The sequence below is a fragment of the Uloborus diversus genome, chromosome 2, assembly GCF_026930045.1.
Source record: "Uloborus diversus isolate 005 chromosome 2, Udiv.v.3.1, whole genome shotgun sequence".
NCBI lineage: Eukaryota > Metazoa > Arthropoda > Arachnida > Araneae > Uloboridae > Uloborus > Uloborus diversus.
In genome coordinates, this window is record NC_072732.1 from 23578434 (window position 1) to 23596831 (window position 18398).

Consider the following 18398-nt stretch of genomic DNA (forward strand, 5'->3'; position numbering starts at 1 on the left):
GCGTGTCTATACATTCTTAGGCACTTTTCCGCATGTGGTCGAATCGAAAAAAAACTCAACATTCATTTGGGGGTGAGCAAAATGGAAATTAAGGGCGATTTTTGAGTGAAAATTTTTTCGCGAATACAATACTTCCTTTTTTGTAAAAGGAAGTAATAAAAAACTGTTATTCAACATGAAATACTTAAGATGCACAAAATGAATGACCAATGGGAATAAAAGATATAAAACAACACAGTACACACTGCATGCAGTAAAATTAAAGTGATGCACAAAATAGTACTATACAGTACATACAGTAGCAATATTTACGAGTTAAAAAATGAGGATAATAGTGATCATTTATGCTCCAAGATCAGATCGTTATTCTTATCTAATACATTTTTAAATACGCTTCAAATTTTATTTAAAACGTTTCAATTTGTGGCTACATCTCCTCTACTTGATCTTTTTATTAATACACAATGCAAGAGCGCAAGTAGCTTCCATTTTCATAATTTTTACTTTGCTAGACTGCTCTGCAAGCTTCAATATTGAAATTAAGTTCTAAACTTTTATGGACATCTTTTTGTTTTGACTTTTAATTGTACATATGGAAGATTCACTCATGCTTATTGTTGCGCTACCTTCGACGTTTTGTAATTGTTCAAGCAAATCGAGAATCTTAGCCTTTTTAAATTTTTTTATCAGAAACTTTCTTTTTCTTCACATTTTCAAACTTTAGATGAAGGTGACACTAAGGTGCCTTTATGGTTTTTTGATGCACTAGACTAGTTTGGCGTGGGAACTCTGGCTGTCAGTGATGCTCAAAGGGACGTAATAACATTCACGAAATCAATATTTAGTAGCCAATAACGAAGCTGATACTTCCTTATAAAAAAAATTCATGTTGTGGGCGAAAAATTTGCGTTAGCTCTAAAATTCGTTACTCGTGAAAAATTCGCGTTATAGCCATTTCGCATAAGTCGGATCGCATTGTAGCGGGAGTCGACTGTATCAAAAACATTTCCAGCTAAATTTTTGTTAAATTTCAAGAAGTATCCCCCAGTCCTTTTTTTTTTTTTAAATTTGCTAATATATAGCTGAAGAAGTGTTAGAAAGTAGAAGCTCTTGATGTACCCTAGTAGATTGCATGTGCAAGCAAAAAAATGATTTTGCAAAACAGCTAATAGGAGCAAAAGTGGAAAGGAAAAAACATCACTGTATTCATAACTCATTTTTTATTCCACTTAGAAATTTCGAAGAGGTGCCATCTTCAGCAAAAAAATCAGAGCTTTTGACAGACATATAATGTGAATATGTGCAGGTATTTTTTCATCCCCATATTAGAGAATTTATACGAAAATTGTTTTATCGCCCCCCCCCCCTCCTATATTAACTACACTGTTGAAACTACAGGTTGCGTTTGGCACCTGTCAGGGGTGAAACGCTTGTTTACCAGCGACACCCGATAGAGAGCCGAAATTGCACCCTTAGCAAAGGTGAAAAACTGGCTCCCTTCACCCAACGTGCACTGGAGGTGAAAGATGGTACCCTAGGTGAGAAAAATGGCACCTTTATTGCTTCGGATAGGAATTCCCCCCCCCCCCCCCCCGTGTTGTGTGGGTTTTTGAATATAATTGTGTTTTATTTATTTTGATTTATATATACGAAGGCATTTGATCACATTTCAACTTCCGAACATAATTTAGAAGTGTTCATGACTTTAATTTGCCTGTTCGTGCACTAACTTTCTTATATTCACACTTGGATTGCTCAGTAATGAATATGTTGTTGACAACTTTTACTGCATGATCCGTACCGAAAATGAACAGGGAAGGTAACCCAATTATCCTTTGCTGGTGCCATCATTTGTATCAATCATTTGCTGGAACAACAAGAAATATTAGGTAACATTAGATTAGAATTATGGGAAAATAAAAGCGTTTCATAAACGTTTAAAATTTTAATCGAGCGTAACATATCAATACTTTTTGTAAGATTCAATATTTGAGTATCCTTATGCGCACAAGATAAATATTAATTTAAAAGCCCTTCTTTCCAATGTCAAGTTTTCCTTCAGATTAAAAATAAAAACGAGTAGATAACTACATTCGCTTCATGCAATAACGCCTAAGAAAGATAAGTTAACCAAAACACGATGTGAAACTCATGAGTCACACAAGTAACACAAAGTAGATGAACACAAATAAGTGAGAGAGATTTCTTTTCACGCTTTTTTTTTTTTCCCCGCCTTTGCTGCTCTGTTTGTTTTCACTGCATAGTTATTTTATTGAGAAGAAATAGACATTGCTATATAGGCTGCTCACATCGATGCATTTTTATTCCGGAATTAGCTATTCAATTGTCAGCTGATTTAATCGTTTTTATTTTTTGTGTTGTTGTTCAAGATAGTACTGATAGATAGTTTTAGGTAACAGTTTTGCAGAATATAAATAGCAAGATTTTAAGTATTTAATAAGGTAAACAGAACAATAAGCAGTTGTCAACATACTTTAATCACTTTAAATATGTTCGAAAGCTCTAAGAGCTACAATAGGATCAAATGCCTTTACTTACGCGAGATTTCTAAGATTAATCCACGAAATTTTCAGTTTTGTACTTTATTCAATGTAAAAGTAAATTTCGTTGCAACTTCCCTCGTTCGCCATTCAAACTGAAGTTGTCGTTGGATTATAAGTCAGAGCGCATGTGCAAGAAGTCGCTCTTCAATTGAATGGTCTTTTAGCACTTTTGTTAACGTCGTTCGCCCACTGAGGAACAAAAAGCACCTTAACGACACTTCCTAGCCTCAGTTGCACCCCGACGCACCGTTTTTTCACCCTAGGGGGAAATTCTTTACCCCTGTGGAACTCCTGGCTTTAACAGTGTACTCTGTGTGTTATTCTGATGCATAAGCTATATTATTGTAAAGTTTCATAAAAGTCCTTTCAGTAGTTTTTGCGTGAAAGAGTAACAAACATCCACATACGTACATCCATCCAAGCAAACTTTCTCATATATAATAGTAGTAAGATTGGTAATGCATTTAAATTAATTTTGCACAAATGGCTTGCAACTTAGTTGACATTTCTGTGGAGTTTTTATTGCACAAGTATGTATAATTTTAGCAGTTAAAAATAACATTTAACAATATTTTATTTATATGAGGCTAGGTTAGTACCATGTCAATATGTAAAGATTTTAATGATTCAGTTTTTATCATTAAGTGCTGTTTTTTCAGAAGGCAGAAGCCAGCATAACAAAGTTGAAGAAAAGAGCAGTGAATTATTAGAAAGATTGAAGATTGTAAAAGTGAATTCCTCACAATCGGTTGAAGTAAGTTACATTTATGACAAAATTTTATGCATGCAAAATAAAATTATGTTGTTTCTTATCCTAACTGGTCCATCTAATAAGGCTAAACCAGCTGCATGAGATCAAAGAGGGTAAGTTATTAAGGAATCCGAAACAAGAAGGGGAGCTAGTCTCAGATCTTCCTTCTCAAGTCCCAGGCAGGAGAGGAAATGATCAGGATTCATTTCTGGGGTGTTGCATATCCTGAAGATAGGGATATTAGCCTGATGAAAACTTTCTTCAGGTCTCTACTCAGAGAATATAGTGCTGATGGCTAAATCACCTACCTATGGACGCATTCGACTTCTTGTCAGTCACGACACCAACCAACGAGGGTAGATCTTTTAAACCTTATCAAATCTAATCCACTTAAAATTCTCGTTTTTGTAGCCTGTTGCAGGCCCGTGTCCAGATTTTCATAAAGGGAGGGGTTTTTAATCTTACCAGTACGGGGGGAGGGGAGAATTCAACCCCCTTACAGCTAACAACTTTTAGTTTTACGACAAATTGCCGATCTCAGATGGCGTTTATTCACATGTAAGGACTGCTGTATTCTTGAAGGATACCTCTAGCTGTACAAGTTACCAAAGTATTCCTTCGTTTCACAGATTCGCTTTAATCAAACTTTGCTTGCTTCTTTTTAATTAAATCTGTTTACTATGTAGTGTATTGCAATGAGTATTAAAAACTCTTCACAAATTCTTTTATAATGTAGAATGTATATCAGGTTGTTATGTTCTGAAATAATGCTTAATAAACTAAACAAGAAAGAGCTCTTTGCAGATGCAAATTACATAGCCAAGCACAATCACTAATGCATCTTCATAGATGTAACATATGCCAAATTCACCATAAGCTCCTTACAATAAGCAATATTCTTTCTTTGCATTGGTAGATCATTCAGCGGTTCGTCTGCCATACTTTTTCCGAAATATTACATCAGTTTGTAAGGCTTTAGCAGTTGTAAATCGCAAAAAACTTCAGAGAGAAAATTAAAATAAAATTAAAATGCTGAACGCAAACTTTCTCATTAAAGTAAATTTAAGTCAAATATACATTTTCTTCATTTTGCTTATTTTTTCCTTAAGGGAGGGGTTTAACCCCTAAAACCCTCCCCTTGGACACAGCGCTAGCCTGTTGTTCATGGTTACCATCAAATTTCAAAGCACCTCCTGGCTGCTTATCACTGGAAGAGAATGTCAGGAGAAGCAATAGCAGATTAGAATTTCATAAAAGTTAGTCTGAAGTTGCAACTAATTAATAATGAAGCCTTATAATAATGAAGTCCAGTTCCTTCTTTATCAAGGACATCAGCTTTTTCATTTAACCCAACAAACATTAACATGCATCGGCACCCACTGGAAATATAAATCGAGGCAAGACGAGATATTTTAGTAAGATTTTAATTTAAACTTGGGCTTTATACCCAATACAGTGCCAGTTTTCCAGATGTTGGATAGAGCTGTGGCTAGCAGTCAGAATCCTGAGACTTCGAGTTATCAAAAGTTGAATGTATATCATGATTTATAAATTATCAAATATAGTAATATTAATGTATTATTATTAAATATTTCAAAGCAAAAAGTTGCTCTAGCCTAAGTTTATCTCAACAATAACCTTTTTTTTTTGATGTTGTTGAGAAGCTACATATAAACATATATAGTATTATGTTAGGGCATGTATACATAAATATGCCCAACCAGGGGTGATTGTGTTCCGGTATTTACATCTTGGTTTCCGGTATCTTCATCTTCGAAAATACCGGAACCATCCTATATTTTCAGAAAAACCCACTTTTGTAAAATTTAGGTCGATGTTTAATGAAACGCCGAAAGTCCAAATTGAAGATGTTTCGTTTGGTATACAGCGTAAGCTACCGTCATGTTTTGCAATCTTTATGGTAATTATTGAAGAACAGCTGGGGTGGGAGATGGAATAAAGGCTAGATAAGAAGAGAAAGGAGCGTTACTTGATATTTTCCCCCTTAATATTTTCTTTTCAAGATGTCTAATATCGTTTCTCTGTTGCATATCTTAATATGCAGATGATGTAACTAGGGTTGCCCATTCCCCCCCCGACTGCGATGGCACCCCTCAATTTTACCAAGCCCCCTTTTCCCTCAAGAATTGCCACCCACTAATAAAAAGACAAATTCTTCTAAATTGATTTCTACAAAAGTTTCTGTGGTATAATCTGCTTCATGACCCCCCCCCCCCCCTCCCCTCCCAACACAAACACATGAAAATCCTTGCTATAACTAGATTATTAGATTAAATTGCTAAAATATTTATTCACCAAGGTGGCCTACGACGTTTCTCTGTTGTAGATGTTTATGTAATAGGTTTTACAGTCCCCCCCCCCCATTAAATGTTGAATTTAACAACTTATATATATCGAAAATATTGATATTTGGAGAGCGATATATCGTGGCATTAAAATTCGGATATTGCCTAGCCCTATTTCGCAGTGATCATAATACATTCTGCCCCTTTTGCCCCAAACTTATTTAATTCTGAAATATTTATGCACTTTTAGAAAATGAATGTAATAAATGGTTAAGGATTCAGATACAATGAAGGAAAATAAAACATTCTTTGAAAAATTTTTAGAAATGAGAAAAATTAAAAGAATTTAATTCTCTCCATGCACATGGACATATTAAGTCCAATTAAAACTTCGAGTTTTAGCCCCAACAAATAATTATGTATATAAATAATGTGTGCATACATGTAATGTGTATATGTATGCCCATCAAAACACTTTTTCTTCTTGGAAAAAAGTTCAGGTATTTTTTCATGGAGTCACAATCACCCCTGTGCCCAACTGCCTGGTTAGTTGAATTAGGCACCTGTATTATCTGCATCCAAATTTTCTAATAAACTTTGTAAAACATAGTTTTAACATAGTATAATGTGTACAGTATGGGTTTTCGTAAGATGATTTTAAAAGCATGCCAATCTGTTTTTATATGTTTTTTTAGGAAAGCAAAACTTCAAGGCCTCTGCCACAAATGCGAAACAAACCGGAAATACCTTTATATGGATACGAAGAACCCAAAGTTATTCCAGAAGGTCGATGTTCTCTTAAGCAAGCTTTGGAATTCATTTCAAAACATCAAAATGATCCAGATACTCATTCAGTAAAATTTATTGCTGAGAAGTACAATATGAAAGAATCTGATGTTCAAAATGTACTTGAAAATTTCCGAGCTTTCGAAATGCATGTTTCAAGAGATGGGAAGCTAAAAATTGCCGATTCAGAGGTGACATTGTTAGGAGCTAGAAAAATAATACAGCCACTATATAAATCAAAATTTTCCAACATGCAGCTGGATGCTGTAGTTGACTCTAAAGATGAAAAGAAGTGAGAACAAATCGATATTAGTTTCTAGAAAGTTTTATTATCAATTCCTTTTTTGAAAAGTCAGGTCCGTTCATAGTAAAGTTGGTTTGCTTTGAAAGCAAAATAATAAAGATTTCAGATATATTTAAAAAAGTAGAGAATGCATGAAAAATATTAGCTTAGTAATGTAGCTTTAAAACTGCTTCAGACGGGTTTCGTGAAAAATTGTGCTTTATTTCTCATCAACTCACTGAATCTCAAGTGACTTGACTTGATTTTTTTGTCTGACAGTTTTCTATTTATTAAATAAAAAACAATAAAATCTTGCGTTCAAAAAAAAAAGGAAAATCTAATCTTACCATTATTTTAGTGCAAATGGTAATCCAATGTCTAATAAATAGTATCTTAAGGACTCAAAAAAGTACCGGAATTCCCAATCTAAACTTTTCTTAAATATTTTTCACTGCATTACTTTACATAATCACTGTATTATTTTTTCAAATAATACATTAATGTATAATCAGATGATCAAAGCTTAATGGAACTATAATTGATAGATCTCAGAAGTACATACAATTTAAATTATTTCTTTTGATAATGATAGCTGAAACTTTTATTTTAAGCAAAAATTGTTTGTTTAGTACAATATTGTAGTTTTTAAACTAATGAAACAATATTGTTCTTTGTTACAGATTTATAAAACTACATTGTTACACATTATTAAAATGTGACTTTTTGTTTTATTTATTTGATTTTAAAGAAATATTGTAGAATTATAAAATTTCTCAGAGACAACTTTAATTTCTAACACTCGACAGAATTAAAAAGAAAAAAAAAACTATAAATTTAGACTTTTGTAAACAGAAAGGATACCCTGAAAATGCAATCATACTTTATCACATAACTGGAACTACCATTCGTATTAAATGTTATTCTTTTGCACAGGCTGCTTTTTTTTTTTTTTTTTTTTTGAAAAGCCTTGTTTTTAAATTCATGTAACTTTGAATTTTCAGAAGAATGATTGAATTTTATGAATATTTTATTATTGAAGTGTTTTGTTAATTGCTTAAAAATATAATCGAACAATGTTCAACATTTATATCAAAATTATTCCAGAATAAATATTTATCATAATTATGGATTGTTTTCAATTTTAGCTAATAGTCAAGATGAACTTTTGTCATGTGTGGTTTGTAATTAATTTATGAGAAACAAATACTGTAAAAGTTTTTACATTGTTATAGAGAACGTCTGAATACTAATTATGCACAAACAGAGCTTTGTCTCCTTGACTGGCTGCACCAATCAGAGTTTTTTTAGCGGCCGCTCCTCATTAGGCAATAGATTTCTACAACTCCATGCCAGCATATTCTGCCCTCGTTGCTAGATGCTAAGCAGTTGCCGTCCTTATCTGGAAAAAATCTGGCTAAATTTCGCGCTGACTTTGACAGTCCAAATCGACCCAGATAACAAACTTGGTAAAGATTTTGAAATTAGCAATAAAAATCCATCTTTTTTAAAAAAAGGCACAGAACAGTGCATCTGATCCATTGGCTTGTAAAGATGTTACGCTACCATTATCACATAATTTTTAATTAGAAGCAAGTTTGTAAGAAACAGAAAATATTTTTATTTTATTATTTCAACAACATTTTGTAATAAACATAATCTACAACCCACATTATTGCAGTGTAAATAAAATTTGTTTCATACAGCACACATTATGTGAGTTAAATATTTGAATTTTCACTCACACCAATTTATTTGTCCTGAAATTCAATTAGTCTGGCAACATATCTAATGCTGCATCATCATCAAAATCATCTTTATTACCACCAGCAGTTTTAGGCCTTCCTTGAGTTGGTATTGACAATTCATTTAATCTTGAATCTAAAATAGATAAATGATAATAAATATCAATGACTTATGTTACAATTAATCAGTATTTATGTGTCATAAAATTTAGGTAAACAAACAAGTTTTAAGACTACTCAGAATTAACACATGTAATTTTTTAAGTTTAAAAAAAAGTAATAATTGATTAAATTCCATTTAACTTACTTCAATTACAATTTTATAATAACATTTCATTTTAAAATTCTTATCAGTAGGAGAAGGTTTTGCAAAAGAAATTTTTATGTCAATACAGTGTTGCTATATACATATGTAAAGAAAAAAGAGAAATTAATTTATGTAGTTGTAGTACAGCTTTTGAACTAAATATTGTGTCTTTGCAGAACCTAGACTAACTTCCACTTTCAAAGCAATTTCAAACTTTCACTTATAAAGCAGTTACATTTTTAGTTTCATAAACTAAATTTGTACTGACAAAATGATGAAAATTTGTTGAAGAATCTTTTGGGGGGTACTGTTCATAGATAAAAAGCTCATAGCTAATTGCATTCACTGTTATCATTACTACCTTTATGTCAAAAATCAACATATACCATATTTAAAGAAACCGGATCAGGTGTATGTACAAATTATTTACAGTCAAATAAAAGATTTTAATGGGGTTGTTTCCTTCAGTCAAAAGTAATACTTTTAGTCACTGAAATTGATAGAATAAGCAAAAAAAAAGAACATGGAACGTGAAAAAAATTTCATTTTCCCAACGCTTTATTTTTAATTATAATTTTTTTAAATGTCCGATTTTGAAAATAAGGCGTGGTCTTTATGATGTCACAAAGGATGTACTTTGGCGCATCTGTCTTCCGCATTTCCTCGTTATGATAATCAAGAAGTGAATCAAATATTGCACTCTACTCTTGCTATCAGCCTTTTTGTTATCAATACATGTGAGTAAAGATAAATTAAATATTGAGCTCTGTGAATGGCATTTCATCATTTGTGATGTCATCGCTAGAAGCCTAAACAATGAAAGCGCACTGATCAAAATAATTTTTTAAAAACATTAAATGTTGCCAAATTATTTAAAATATGGTCAGATCCTATGTTTTTAAACGTGCTCTTTCAGAAAAAAATACTCTTAAAATTTTGGAAACAACCCCATTCTTTCATACTAAATACTTTGTACTAAAATTGAGTTTTAGATGCAATTTACTACAAGCACACTTTATCATAAGAAAAAAGGATAAATAATGTTTAAATAAAGATACCTGATTGTTGGTCAAACAAATTTGATTCGTCCGCTTCTAGAATTTTTTGTGCATTGCTTAAAGTTTTTGCAGATGTATTCAACGAATGTCCAGAATGAGACTGCCTGGGGCTACCCAAAGGTAAACTTGCATCTCCAATAAGAGAAAAAAGTAACATAGTATTAATTTTAATTAACAAAGCTACGTTTTAAAAATGCTACAATTATTTAACTGTGAAAAAAAGTTCCCTGACTTTTCCCTGATTAGGTTCATCGAATTTCCCTGATTTACGTTACCAATGATAATGGTTTTCTTTCTTTGCTCTACTTGAAATCCTTTGTATGTTTGTATAAAATGCAGTATTTTAAACGTTTTAAGTTGTGTAAAGTTGTTGAACTAAAGATATAATTTGAAAAAGATGTTTTTTTTAATAACATGTTTAAAAAAACATATCAAATCAATTTTTTTTTGGAAAACCCCCCCACAAAACAGTATATTAAATTTTTCTATATGGAAAGTTATATAAATTTTAAAAAAAAAACTTTACTTCCAGTAAGCACTTAGCATAAGAATTTTAAGAAACTGTTAAAATCACTCTTAAAAACATATGTGTATTTATGATAGAACTAAAAAGTAATTGAAATTATTTTGAACTAAATTTTCAAACAGTATAATTGCAAGAAAAACAAGTAACAGTGAAATAACAGAAGTAATGTAGTTATTCTTATATAACTGACATATTTATGCAAAACAGATGAAACCTTTTGACATCCATTCATAGAGAGCTTTTCTCTAATCAAGAACATAGGTTTTAATGAATGATTACAGCATTTTAACAATAAAAAAATAAAGATATTTACTTAAGTGCACAAGTTAACTCTATTTCAGTATGTAACGAAAAGAAATCTTCGATTGCTTTTGTAACAAACACCTTTAAAATGCAAGGGGGGAAAAAAGCAATTGGTTAATTTCAAAATATATAAAAGAATACAACTTAGTTTTGAAATAAAAGAATCATTGAAGCCTGAAAAAAAGAAAATCTTTCTAATGTAAGGCAACAGCGAATAATACGATTTCACAAAACAAAGTTGATTTTTATTCAACATTCAATTTTAGGAATTAAATTAAAAAAGCGAAGAAGTAATAATTTTTAATCTTTTATATGTATTAATTTAAAAAATAAAGATCGTTTCTAGAAATTGTCATTGCAGTACGCTAATTACTTCAAGACAATGAGTAAAGGCAAGGGAGCTAAGGCATTAATGACGGCTTCCTATTTGCCTGTAAGGTTGTTTATTTTAAGTAGCATGGAACTCATGAAACAGGGTGGCGACAGATCAGGGAAAAGTCAGGGAACTTTATTAATCAGGGAAATATCAGGGAATTTTGAAAAAATAACAAAAAATCAGGGAAAATTGATTTTCAGAAGAAAAAAAAAATTTTTTTTTTTTGCTTTACAAAATTAAGTACTCTGATTCCCTACGCATTTTCCGCCTATTGTCTGTTCAAAAAGAAAGTAAAATTAATGAGGTGCGATTATACACTGCCGTATATTTGTGCATCTTTTTTCCCCAATGTCAAAGTATTGAATCTTATTAACCACAGGATGAACTTCCTAAGATTGCTTCTGTGTCTGTTAGATTGTTTATTTAACCTAGCTTGAAATTTCCTTTCACGCTTTCAATGCTACGTAAAATAAACAACCATACAGGCAACGAGGAAGCCTTCATTAATGCCTTAGTTTATTTGCCTTTATTCCATTGTCTCGAAGTAATTAGCATACTGCAATCACGATTTCAAGAAGGAATCTTCAGTTTTTGAATTAATACTATAAAAGCTTAAAAGTTATTACTTCTTCGCGTTTTTAATTAAATTGCTAAAATTAAACTTTCAATTAAAAAAACTTTGTTTTTTGCCGTTATACTATTTGTTGTCACCGCAGATTATAAAGGTTTTCTTTTCTTCAGACTTAAGTGATTCTTTCATTTTATAACCAAGTTGTATTCTGCTTTTATATATTTTGAAATTAACTAATTGCTTTTTTTTTTCTTCTTGCAGTTCAAAGTTGTTTGTTACAAAAGCAAGCTAAGATTTTTTTTCGTTACATACTGAAATCATTTGAAATAGAGTTAACTTGTGTACTTAAGTAAATATATTTATTTTTTTATTGTTAAAATGCTGTATTCATTCATTAAAACCTATGTTTTTGATTAGAGAAAAGCTCCCTATGAATGGATGTCAAATGGTTTCATCTGTTTTGCATAAATATGTCAATTAGTTATGTAAGAATAACTACATTACTTCTATTCTTTCACTATTACTTGTTATTCTTGCAACAATTATTATACTGTTTGAAAACGTAGTTCAAAATAATTTCAATTACTTTTTAGTTCTATCATAAATACACATATGTTTTTAAGAGTGATTTTAATAGTTTCTTAAAATTCTTATGCTAAGTGGTTTCTGGAAGCAAAGTATTTTTTTTTTTTTTTTTTAATTTTCTATAATATTTCCATTGTAGAAAAATTTAGTATACTGTTTTGTAGGTTTTTTCTCCCCAAAAAATTGACTTGATATGTTTTTTTTTTAACCATTTTATTAAAAAAGTAGCATTTTTTTAAAATATATCTTTAGTTCAACAACTTTACACAACTTAAAACATTTAAAATACTGCATTTTATACAAACATACAATGGATTTCAAGTAGAGCAAAGAAAGAAAACCATTATCATTGGTAACGTAAATCAGGGAAATTTGGTGAACGAAATCAGGGAAAAGTCAGGGAACTTTTTTTCAGTTCCTGTCGCCACCCTGTGAAAGGTAAATTCGATCTACATAAAATAAACAACTTTACAGACACAGAAGCAATCTTAGGAAATTCATCCTGTGGTTAATAAGTAAGATGCAATACTTTGGCGTTGAGGAAAAAAGATGCACAAATATGCGGAAGTGTATAATCGCACCTCATTAATTGTAACTTTTTTTTTTTTTTGAACAGATAATTGGCGGAAAATGTGTAGAGAATTAGGGGTACTTAATTTTGCAAAGCAAAAAAAAGAAAAATGTTTCTTCATAAAATCAATTTTCTCTGATTTTTTGTTATTTTTTCGAAATTCCCTGATTTTTCCCTGATTAGTAAAGTTCCCTGACTTTTCTCTGATCTCCCTGATCTGTCGCCACCCTGTGAGCCTACGTAGAGGATAACAGCGTAAACACATTTGCTTGTTAAACCAGAGTGCTTATTAAAAATGGTTGAAAAGAAAAGAAAGATGGTTACCATTTAATTTTTGCAGGAGGAAAGTGTTTCGTTAAATTGCCATCTAATGACAACCATATACTTCACCATATGAGGAATATTGGTATTTACTCCTCATGAGTCAATATATATATATATGCAACTTATATACAAATTAATAAAAATGTATGCGTTTCAACTACATCATGTTTTTTTTTTGGTAATAAGAGAGTTGATCTATATTTTCCAAATGAATCAGTTGCTGCTTAATTTCCAAGTTAAAGTGAGTATTCTTCAGAGTACTCGCTATAAAATAGTTCAAATGAAGGGCTTGGGGCATGAATGTGATACGCCATATGATGTGAATATTTCAGTGGGCCAACTTCCAATATTCTTATCTAAAATTATAAAGGTGACGGTGTTTCTTTCTTTGTTTGCACCCAATGGCCCATAGCACCTACATCCCTGAAACGTGGCACGAAATCCGAACATACACCGGGGGGTTTGCACCTCGAAGCCCGAATTCTAAATTTCTAATTAGTTTTTCCATAATTAACTAAGCTAAAATTTCACGTTTTTTGCCTCAATAGGGGGTTAAAAATCCCCCCCCCCCCAACTCCTAACATTATATGTCGTTGGAAAGAGCTTTCCTTTCCAAACAATATGATGTTCATTTCATTTCTCTCAATTAATTAGAACAGGAGATATAAGCAATTCTAATTGAGCTAATTTTCAAGGCTAAACTTGATTTTTGTTTCTGCAGTGATGTGATCTTCGGTATACGGTTGCATTCGAATAGTAGAACCGGTTGATTCTTGATTTGGTTATTGCGCTGTTGTCATTTTTGTTAAATTCATTGTGTGAATGTTAATTGATTTTCCTTTTAATTTGAAAGTCGCTTTGGGAATTTGGCGATAAACAATGGAGTTGCAGATTATTTCTTTATTTCGCAAAATATTTTAGATTGCAAAGAATTGCATTTAGGTTTTTAAAGGGTGTTCACGCATTTTAGCTAAAATGATTACTGATTACTTGATATCAGAAGGGGAGGGGGAGGTTTTTTTTTTTTAATTCTAGAGGGGTTTATTTCCTTTTCTCAAATGATAGCTTTTCTACAGTTAAATTTTTCATATGGGGCAGAGCATTTTTTAACATAGGTACTACGCGACACTAATGTCGCGTAGTGAAAAAATTCTGTCGCCTAGAAGATGCAAAATCAAACTACTGGGCGACATTGGAAAATTCAACAACGGTTCCACTCCTCGTTTTTGTAAAAGGATTTCAAGCCTTTCTTTTCTTTCCTGTTGAGCAACAGAATTACATCGGGCATTTTCCAGCCGTCAACCAAAAGCAGTTTTTCTCTTTTTTTTTCCTACTCGTTTAAAATTGCCTGACTGGTTACGAAAACATGTCATCCCCTGTGGGTTAAGGGGTGCTAATCGTTGTCGCCATCCAGTCATCATTGTACCGTACATCGGGTAGACTCAGTGTCGTAAATTCCAGACTAATCAGTGATTCACTCGGGGTGTGATAATTTTTAGCGGGAACTTGAGGGCTTATGAACAAAATGGGCAGTTTAGAGTAAGAGTTTACGAACGAAAGGCGCTTTCGTTGACAGATTTTTTTTTCTCTCCCCACCCCACCACTCAGCATGAAACGTTGTTCTTTCCTTCATCAAAAAGGTAAGAGAAATAAATGATTATGCTTTGATTTTAATTTGTTATTTAATTCAAATACATACGCTTTTTATTTTAATATATGTCTGAATAAATAAGAAGAATGTCGGGATATGGTTTAGAGAGGGGGTTTTCAACCTTTTTTACTCATTGGCCACATTGCAAGTTTTTGGAGATGAGGCGGGACAATACTTTAGTTCATATGGTTTAGTTCGCACTCCCCCCCCCCCCTCCTTCCCTCAACCTGCCACATTCATTTATAACTTTTTTTAGAATAAACGCTCAGTAGCATGGGGCAGGGGCGGATACAGAAAAATCTTTTGAAGGGGGTCCGGTAAATTGAATGCCCCCACCCCCACACACATGCATTCTGTGTTTCATAACAAAGTTTTCATTAATTTATTTTAAAATGTTTTATTTATTTATTTGTTTATTTTTTTTAATATTCCTTCTGTCAATATGAATCTACTTCTATAAGTTCCTGAATATTATTTACTAACTAGAAAATCGCCCGTCAAGGTATGACGGGTGGAAATTGCTTCTACATTTGAACGAAGCCATTGCCTGTTTGGTGATATTTTGATACTTAAAATTGTAACCCTAACTCCAGTGGATTAACCCAAAACTCCAGTAGGTAGCGTTCATTTTTGACCATTTTTTCTTTTTTTTATTCCCCTGAAGTGAAACAATCTTACCAGTAAAACTGTTAAATTGCCGGATCGAGTTCAGCCTTGTCACAGTAAGGTCTTTCCCAGCATGTTAAACATTACTAAAACATATTATCAAGTTATCATGCCGTGGCTCAAGTTTCATTGTTCAAACACGCGCGTTACTCGATCATTTGCTATTATATAAATGAGGATATGATCCCTCCGAAACTAAAAGCTGGATGCAACCATGCATGTATTTGTCTTCTAGAAAGTGGTAAATGCTAGCCAAACGTTCGTTTGTATCACGCCTCGACATATTTAAAAAATACTAATTGCTCTATGTTCTTATTTGTAACAAGCACATCTTTTTCATTTCAAATGTGCATATTTGATGCGTCTGTTCTTGGTTATGCAGAAATAAATCACCAGGGTCATTTTCCAAACTTTTGCCTAAACAACATTTGAAAAATTTCAAACATAAATATCATCAATTGTTTTATTTATTTCGGGAAAAATATCTTGTAATAGTTTATTTTTAAGGGTACAATCATATTCGAGGCAGTGAGAAGCAACATAATGCAAGTGGCAAAATTAAAAATTTGGAGATAACCAGTGCAAATGGTAAGTGAAACCCTTCTCTGTCTTGGGGCAAGAGATGGTACTAGTAGCCCTGGTAGGTGCTGCTGTATAGCATGATTTAGAGAAAAAATCCAATTAACGAGAGCCTACTTAGGACGTAATCTTTATACGCGCTTTACTCGAAACTTGAAAATGTCCACTTGCATCCCTTTGCTTCTCACTGCCTCATTTGAGCTTAGTATTTCATACAACTAGAGATATTTTACTTTAAAAGTAAGTTTTTCACCTTCAATGTCATGAGTGTTACTGGACAACATGACAGTATTTTAACGAAGTATTTAAATGTTTATTTTTACGAAAAATCATACATTTTATGAATAAATTTGTCCCTTGAATCGCATAAAAAAATAATAATTTTTAAATAACAATGCACAATATTCATCGTCATGAGTGTTACTACGTATCATATTTTCACTGCCTGTCAAAATTATAAATGAAAAGAAAAAAAATATTTTAAAATAATATTGTTAGAAAGATAACATTGCTTTTAAGTAAGCTACAAATTTTAATCGAGTTATTATGCATTTCTTTTGTTTTTTTGAATTGAATTTTAGAACTTGTTTACTAGGTAAAACTCACGACACATATGATTAGACTTTGTTAAGATGTGCCGTTTCCGTTAATAATCGTGGTTTTTCCAAGAAATTGCCATATGATTTCTTTCATTTTAACTACACATTAAAAAAAATAAATAAATAAAATAAATATTATTGATTCCATCAAGGAAAAATTAGTGAACGAATCGCGATAATACGTTCCTTTGAGTTTGAAACCAGTGAGTTAAATGTATTCTGCCACTCTAGGCATCTGACTCCAGCATTACTTCTTTAGCAAACAAAACTGCTTTTGTTCAAAATATGCAGTGTGTTTTGTGTTCTTTTTAATTATCTATATCCATAACCTTACCAAAGATAGTCTAGAATGCGATTTTAAGTTTACAAATTAGAAAATTTTCCTGAGATGGGAAATGTTCCCGTATGGGAGGCCTTTCAATCTCTCCTCCTCTTAAATCCCCTTAGATTGTTAAAACAGCATTTTCAGAGTTACAATTTAAACCAATTTCTGAAGGACCTCTCCAAACCTCTTCTCCCCTACCATTACCAAAAATAATTAGAATGCATTTTTAAGGCAGCAAGTTAGAAAAATTTCCTGGTGTGGGGCTTTGAGTCTTTCCTTCACGTAATATCATGAAAATATGGTATTAACCTGCGTTTTTAGCACTACAATTGCAAAATAATTCCGCCGGAGAATCCCCGAACCTCCCTCTTCTTTACATAATTGGAGATAATATTTGCGTTTTTAAAAGGTTTCAATTTTGAAAAATGAGCGAAAGAGGGGGGGGGGGGGGGGTCCTCAGACCCCTTAATATTACAAAAGACAGAATGCATTTCTAAGATTACAAATGAGAAAAAATTCCTGGGAAGGGCCTTGAAATCTCTCCATAGACAGGGGAGCGCCACTAAGCCATTTCTCCCCTAACATTACCAAAGATAGTCTAAAATACGTTTTTAAGACTACAAATTTTAAAATTTTACGGGGGAGAAACCCCCGGACCCCCTTATTTTGGAGTTAATATTATAAAGCAAGATATTCTCTTTTCCCGGTAATCTAATAAGCGAACTCGATTACTTACAATCAGGTCCTTTTTGTCAATATTTAGATCTATTAAAGGTTTACTCATAAACCAGAAGCTGAACCTATTATCTTTGTATGTATTTAAGATACACTTGAATTAATTAAAGGGCAGCCAGTTCCATACGTCCCCTACGTTTTTTGATCTCACGACGGATATAAAAAGATATATATATAGCAACAGTTAGCCATTTAATTATTTTAAACTTATGTCGCCTAGTGAAAATTCCTTAAAAAATGCTCTGATATGGGGTGCAGGATTTCCTTTTTGTCCTAGATGTACCATGTATTTTAACTGTTTTGTTTTTCTGGTGGGGAGAATTCTTTTTCGTACGGGATACAGGATTTAATTTTTGTCCTAGATGTATCGTGTTTTTTAATCGCAATTGCTTATCGGCCAGAGTTCATTTTGCACACTAAATGGATGAAACTTCAGCAAGGTCGCTTCCACCGGAAGTTTCGCTATATCTATTTTATGTTACATATTTGCATACTTGAGTTAATTAAAATAGTGAGGTGTTTCTTTCTTTTGAGCAATCACATTGCTTATTGTTCTCATTTCACTGTTTCGATGTCCTATGTTATGATGTGATGTTTTATTTTCCTCCCGCCTCCCTCTGCAGTACCACCGTCGACCAGCCTCACGATGTTGCTCCTCTAGCGAAAACAGTCTACAGGTCATGTCAATATCCTACACACATACGCCCCCACACACACAGTTACACACACACATACATACACACCTACCCACACACACACTCATGCCTGCACACAGACGCAAACACACACG

The 18398-nt window shown here is 32.5% G+C and overlaps 2 protein-coding genes across 2 annotated transcripts in view; one reads left to right on the forward strand and one right to left on the reverse strand.

Moving 5' to 3' along the window:
- Positions 1-6246: 6246 nt before the first annotated feature.
- LOC129235118 (protein NDUFAF4 homolog) lies at positions 6247-6703 on the forward strand. Its single transcript, XM_054868807.1, has 2 exons — positions 6247-6267; positions 6317-6703. Exons 1-2 carry the CDS (start codon positions 6247-6249, stop codon positions 6701-6703), a joined length of 408 nt encoding a protein of 135 aa, XP_054724782.1.
- Positions 6704-8290: 1587 nt separating this feature from the next.
- Positions 8291-18398, reverse strand: part of LOC129235119 (intraflagellar transport protein 88 homolog) — a 74653-nt gene continuing 64545 nt past the window's right edge. Inside the window, exons 24-25 of the mRNA XM_054868808.1 lie at positions 9798-9931; positions 8291-8568 (exon numbers count right to left, since the gene is read on the reverse strand). Coding sequence (XP_054724783.1) covers positions 8459-8568; positions 9798-9931 — 244 coding nt within the window. The 3' untranslated portion in view covers positions 8291-8458. The remainder of the gene's footprint in view (positions 8569-9797; positions 9932-18398) is intronic.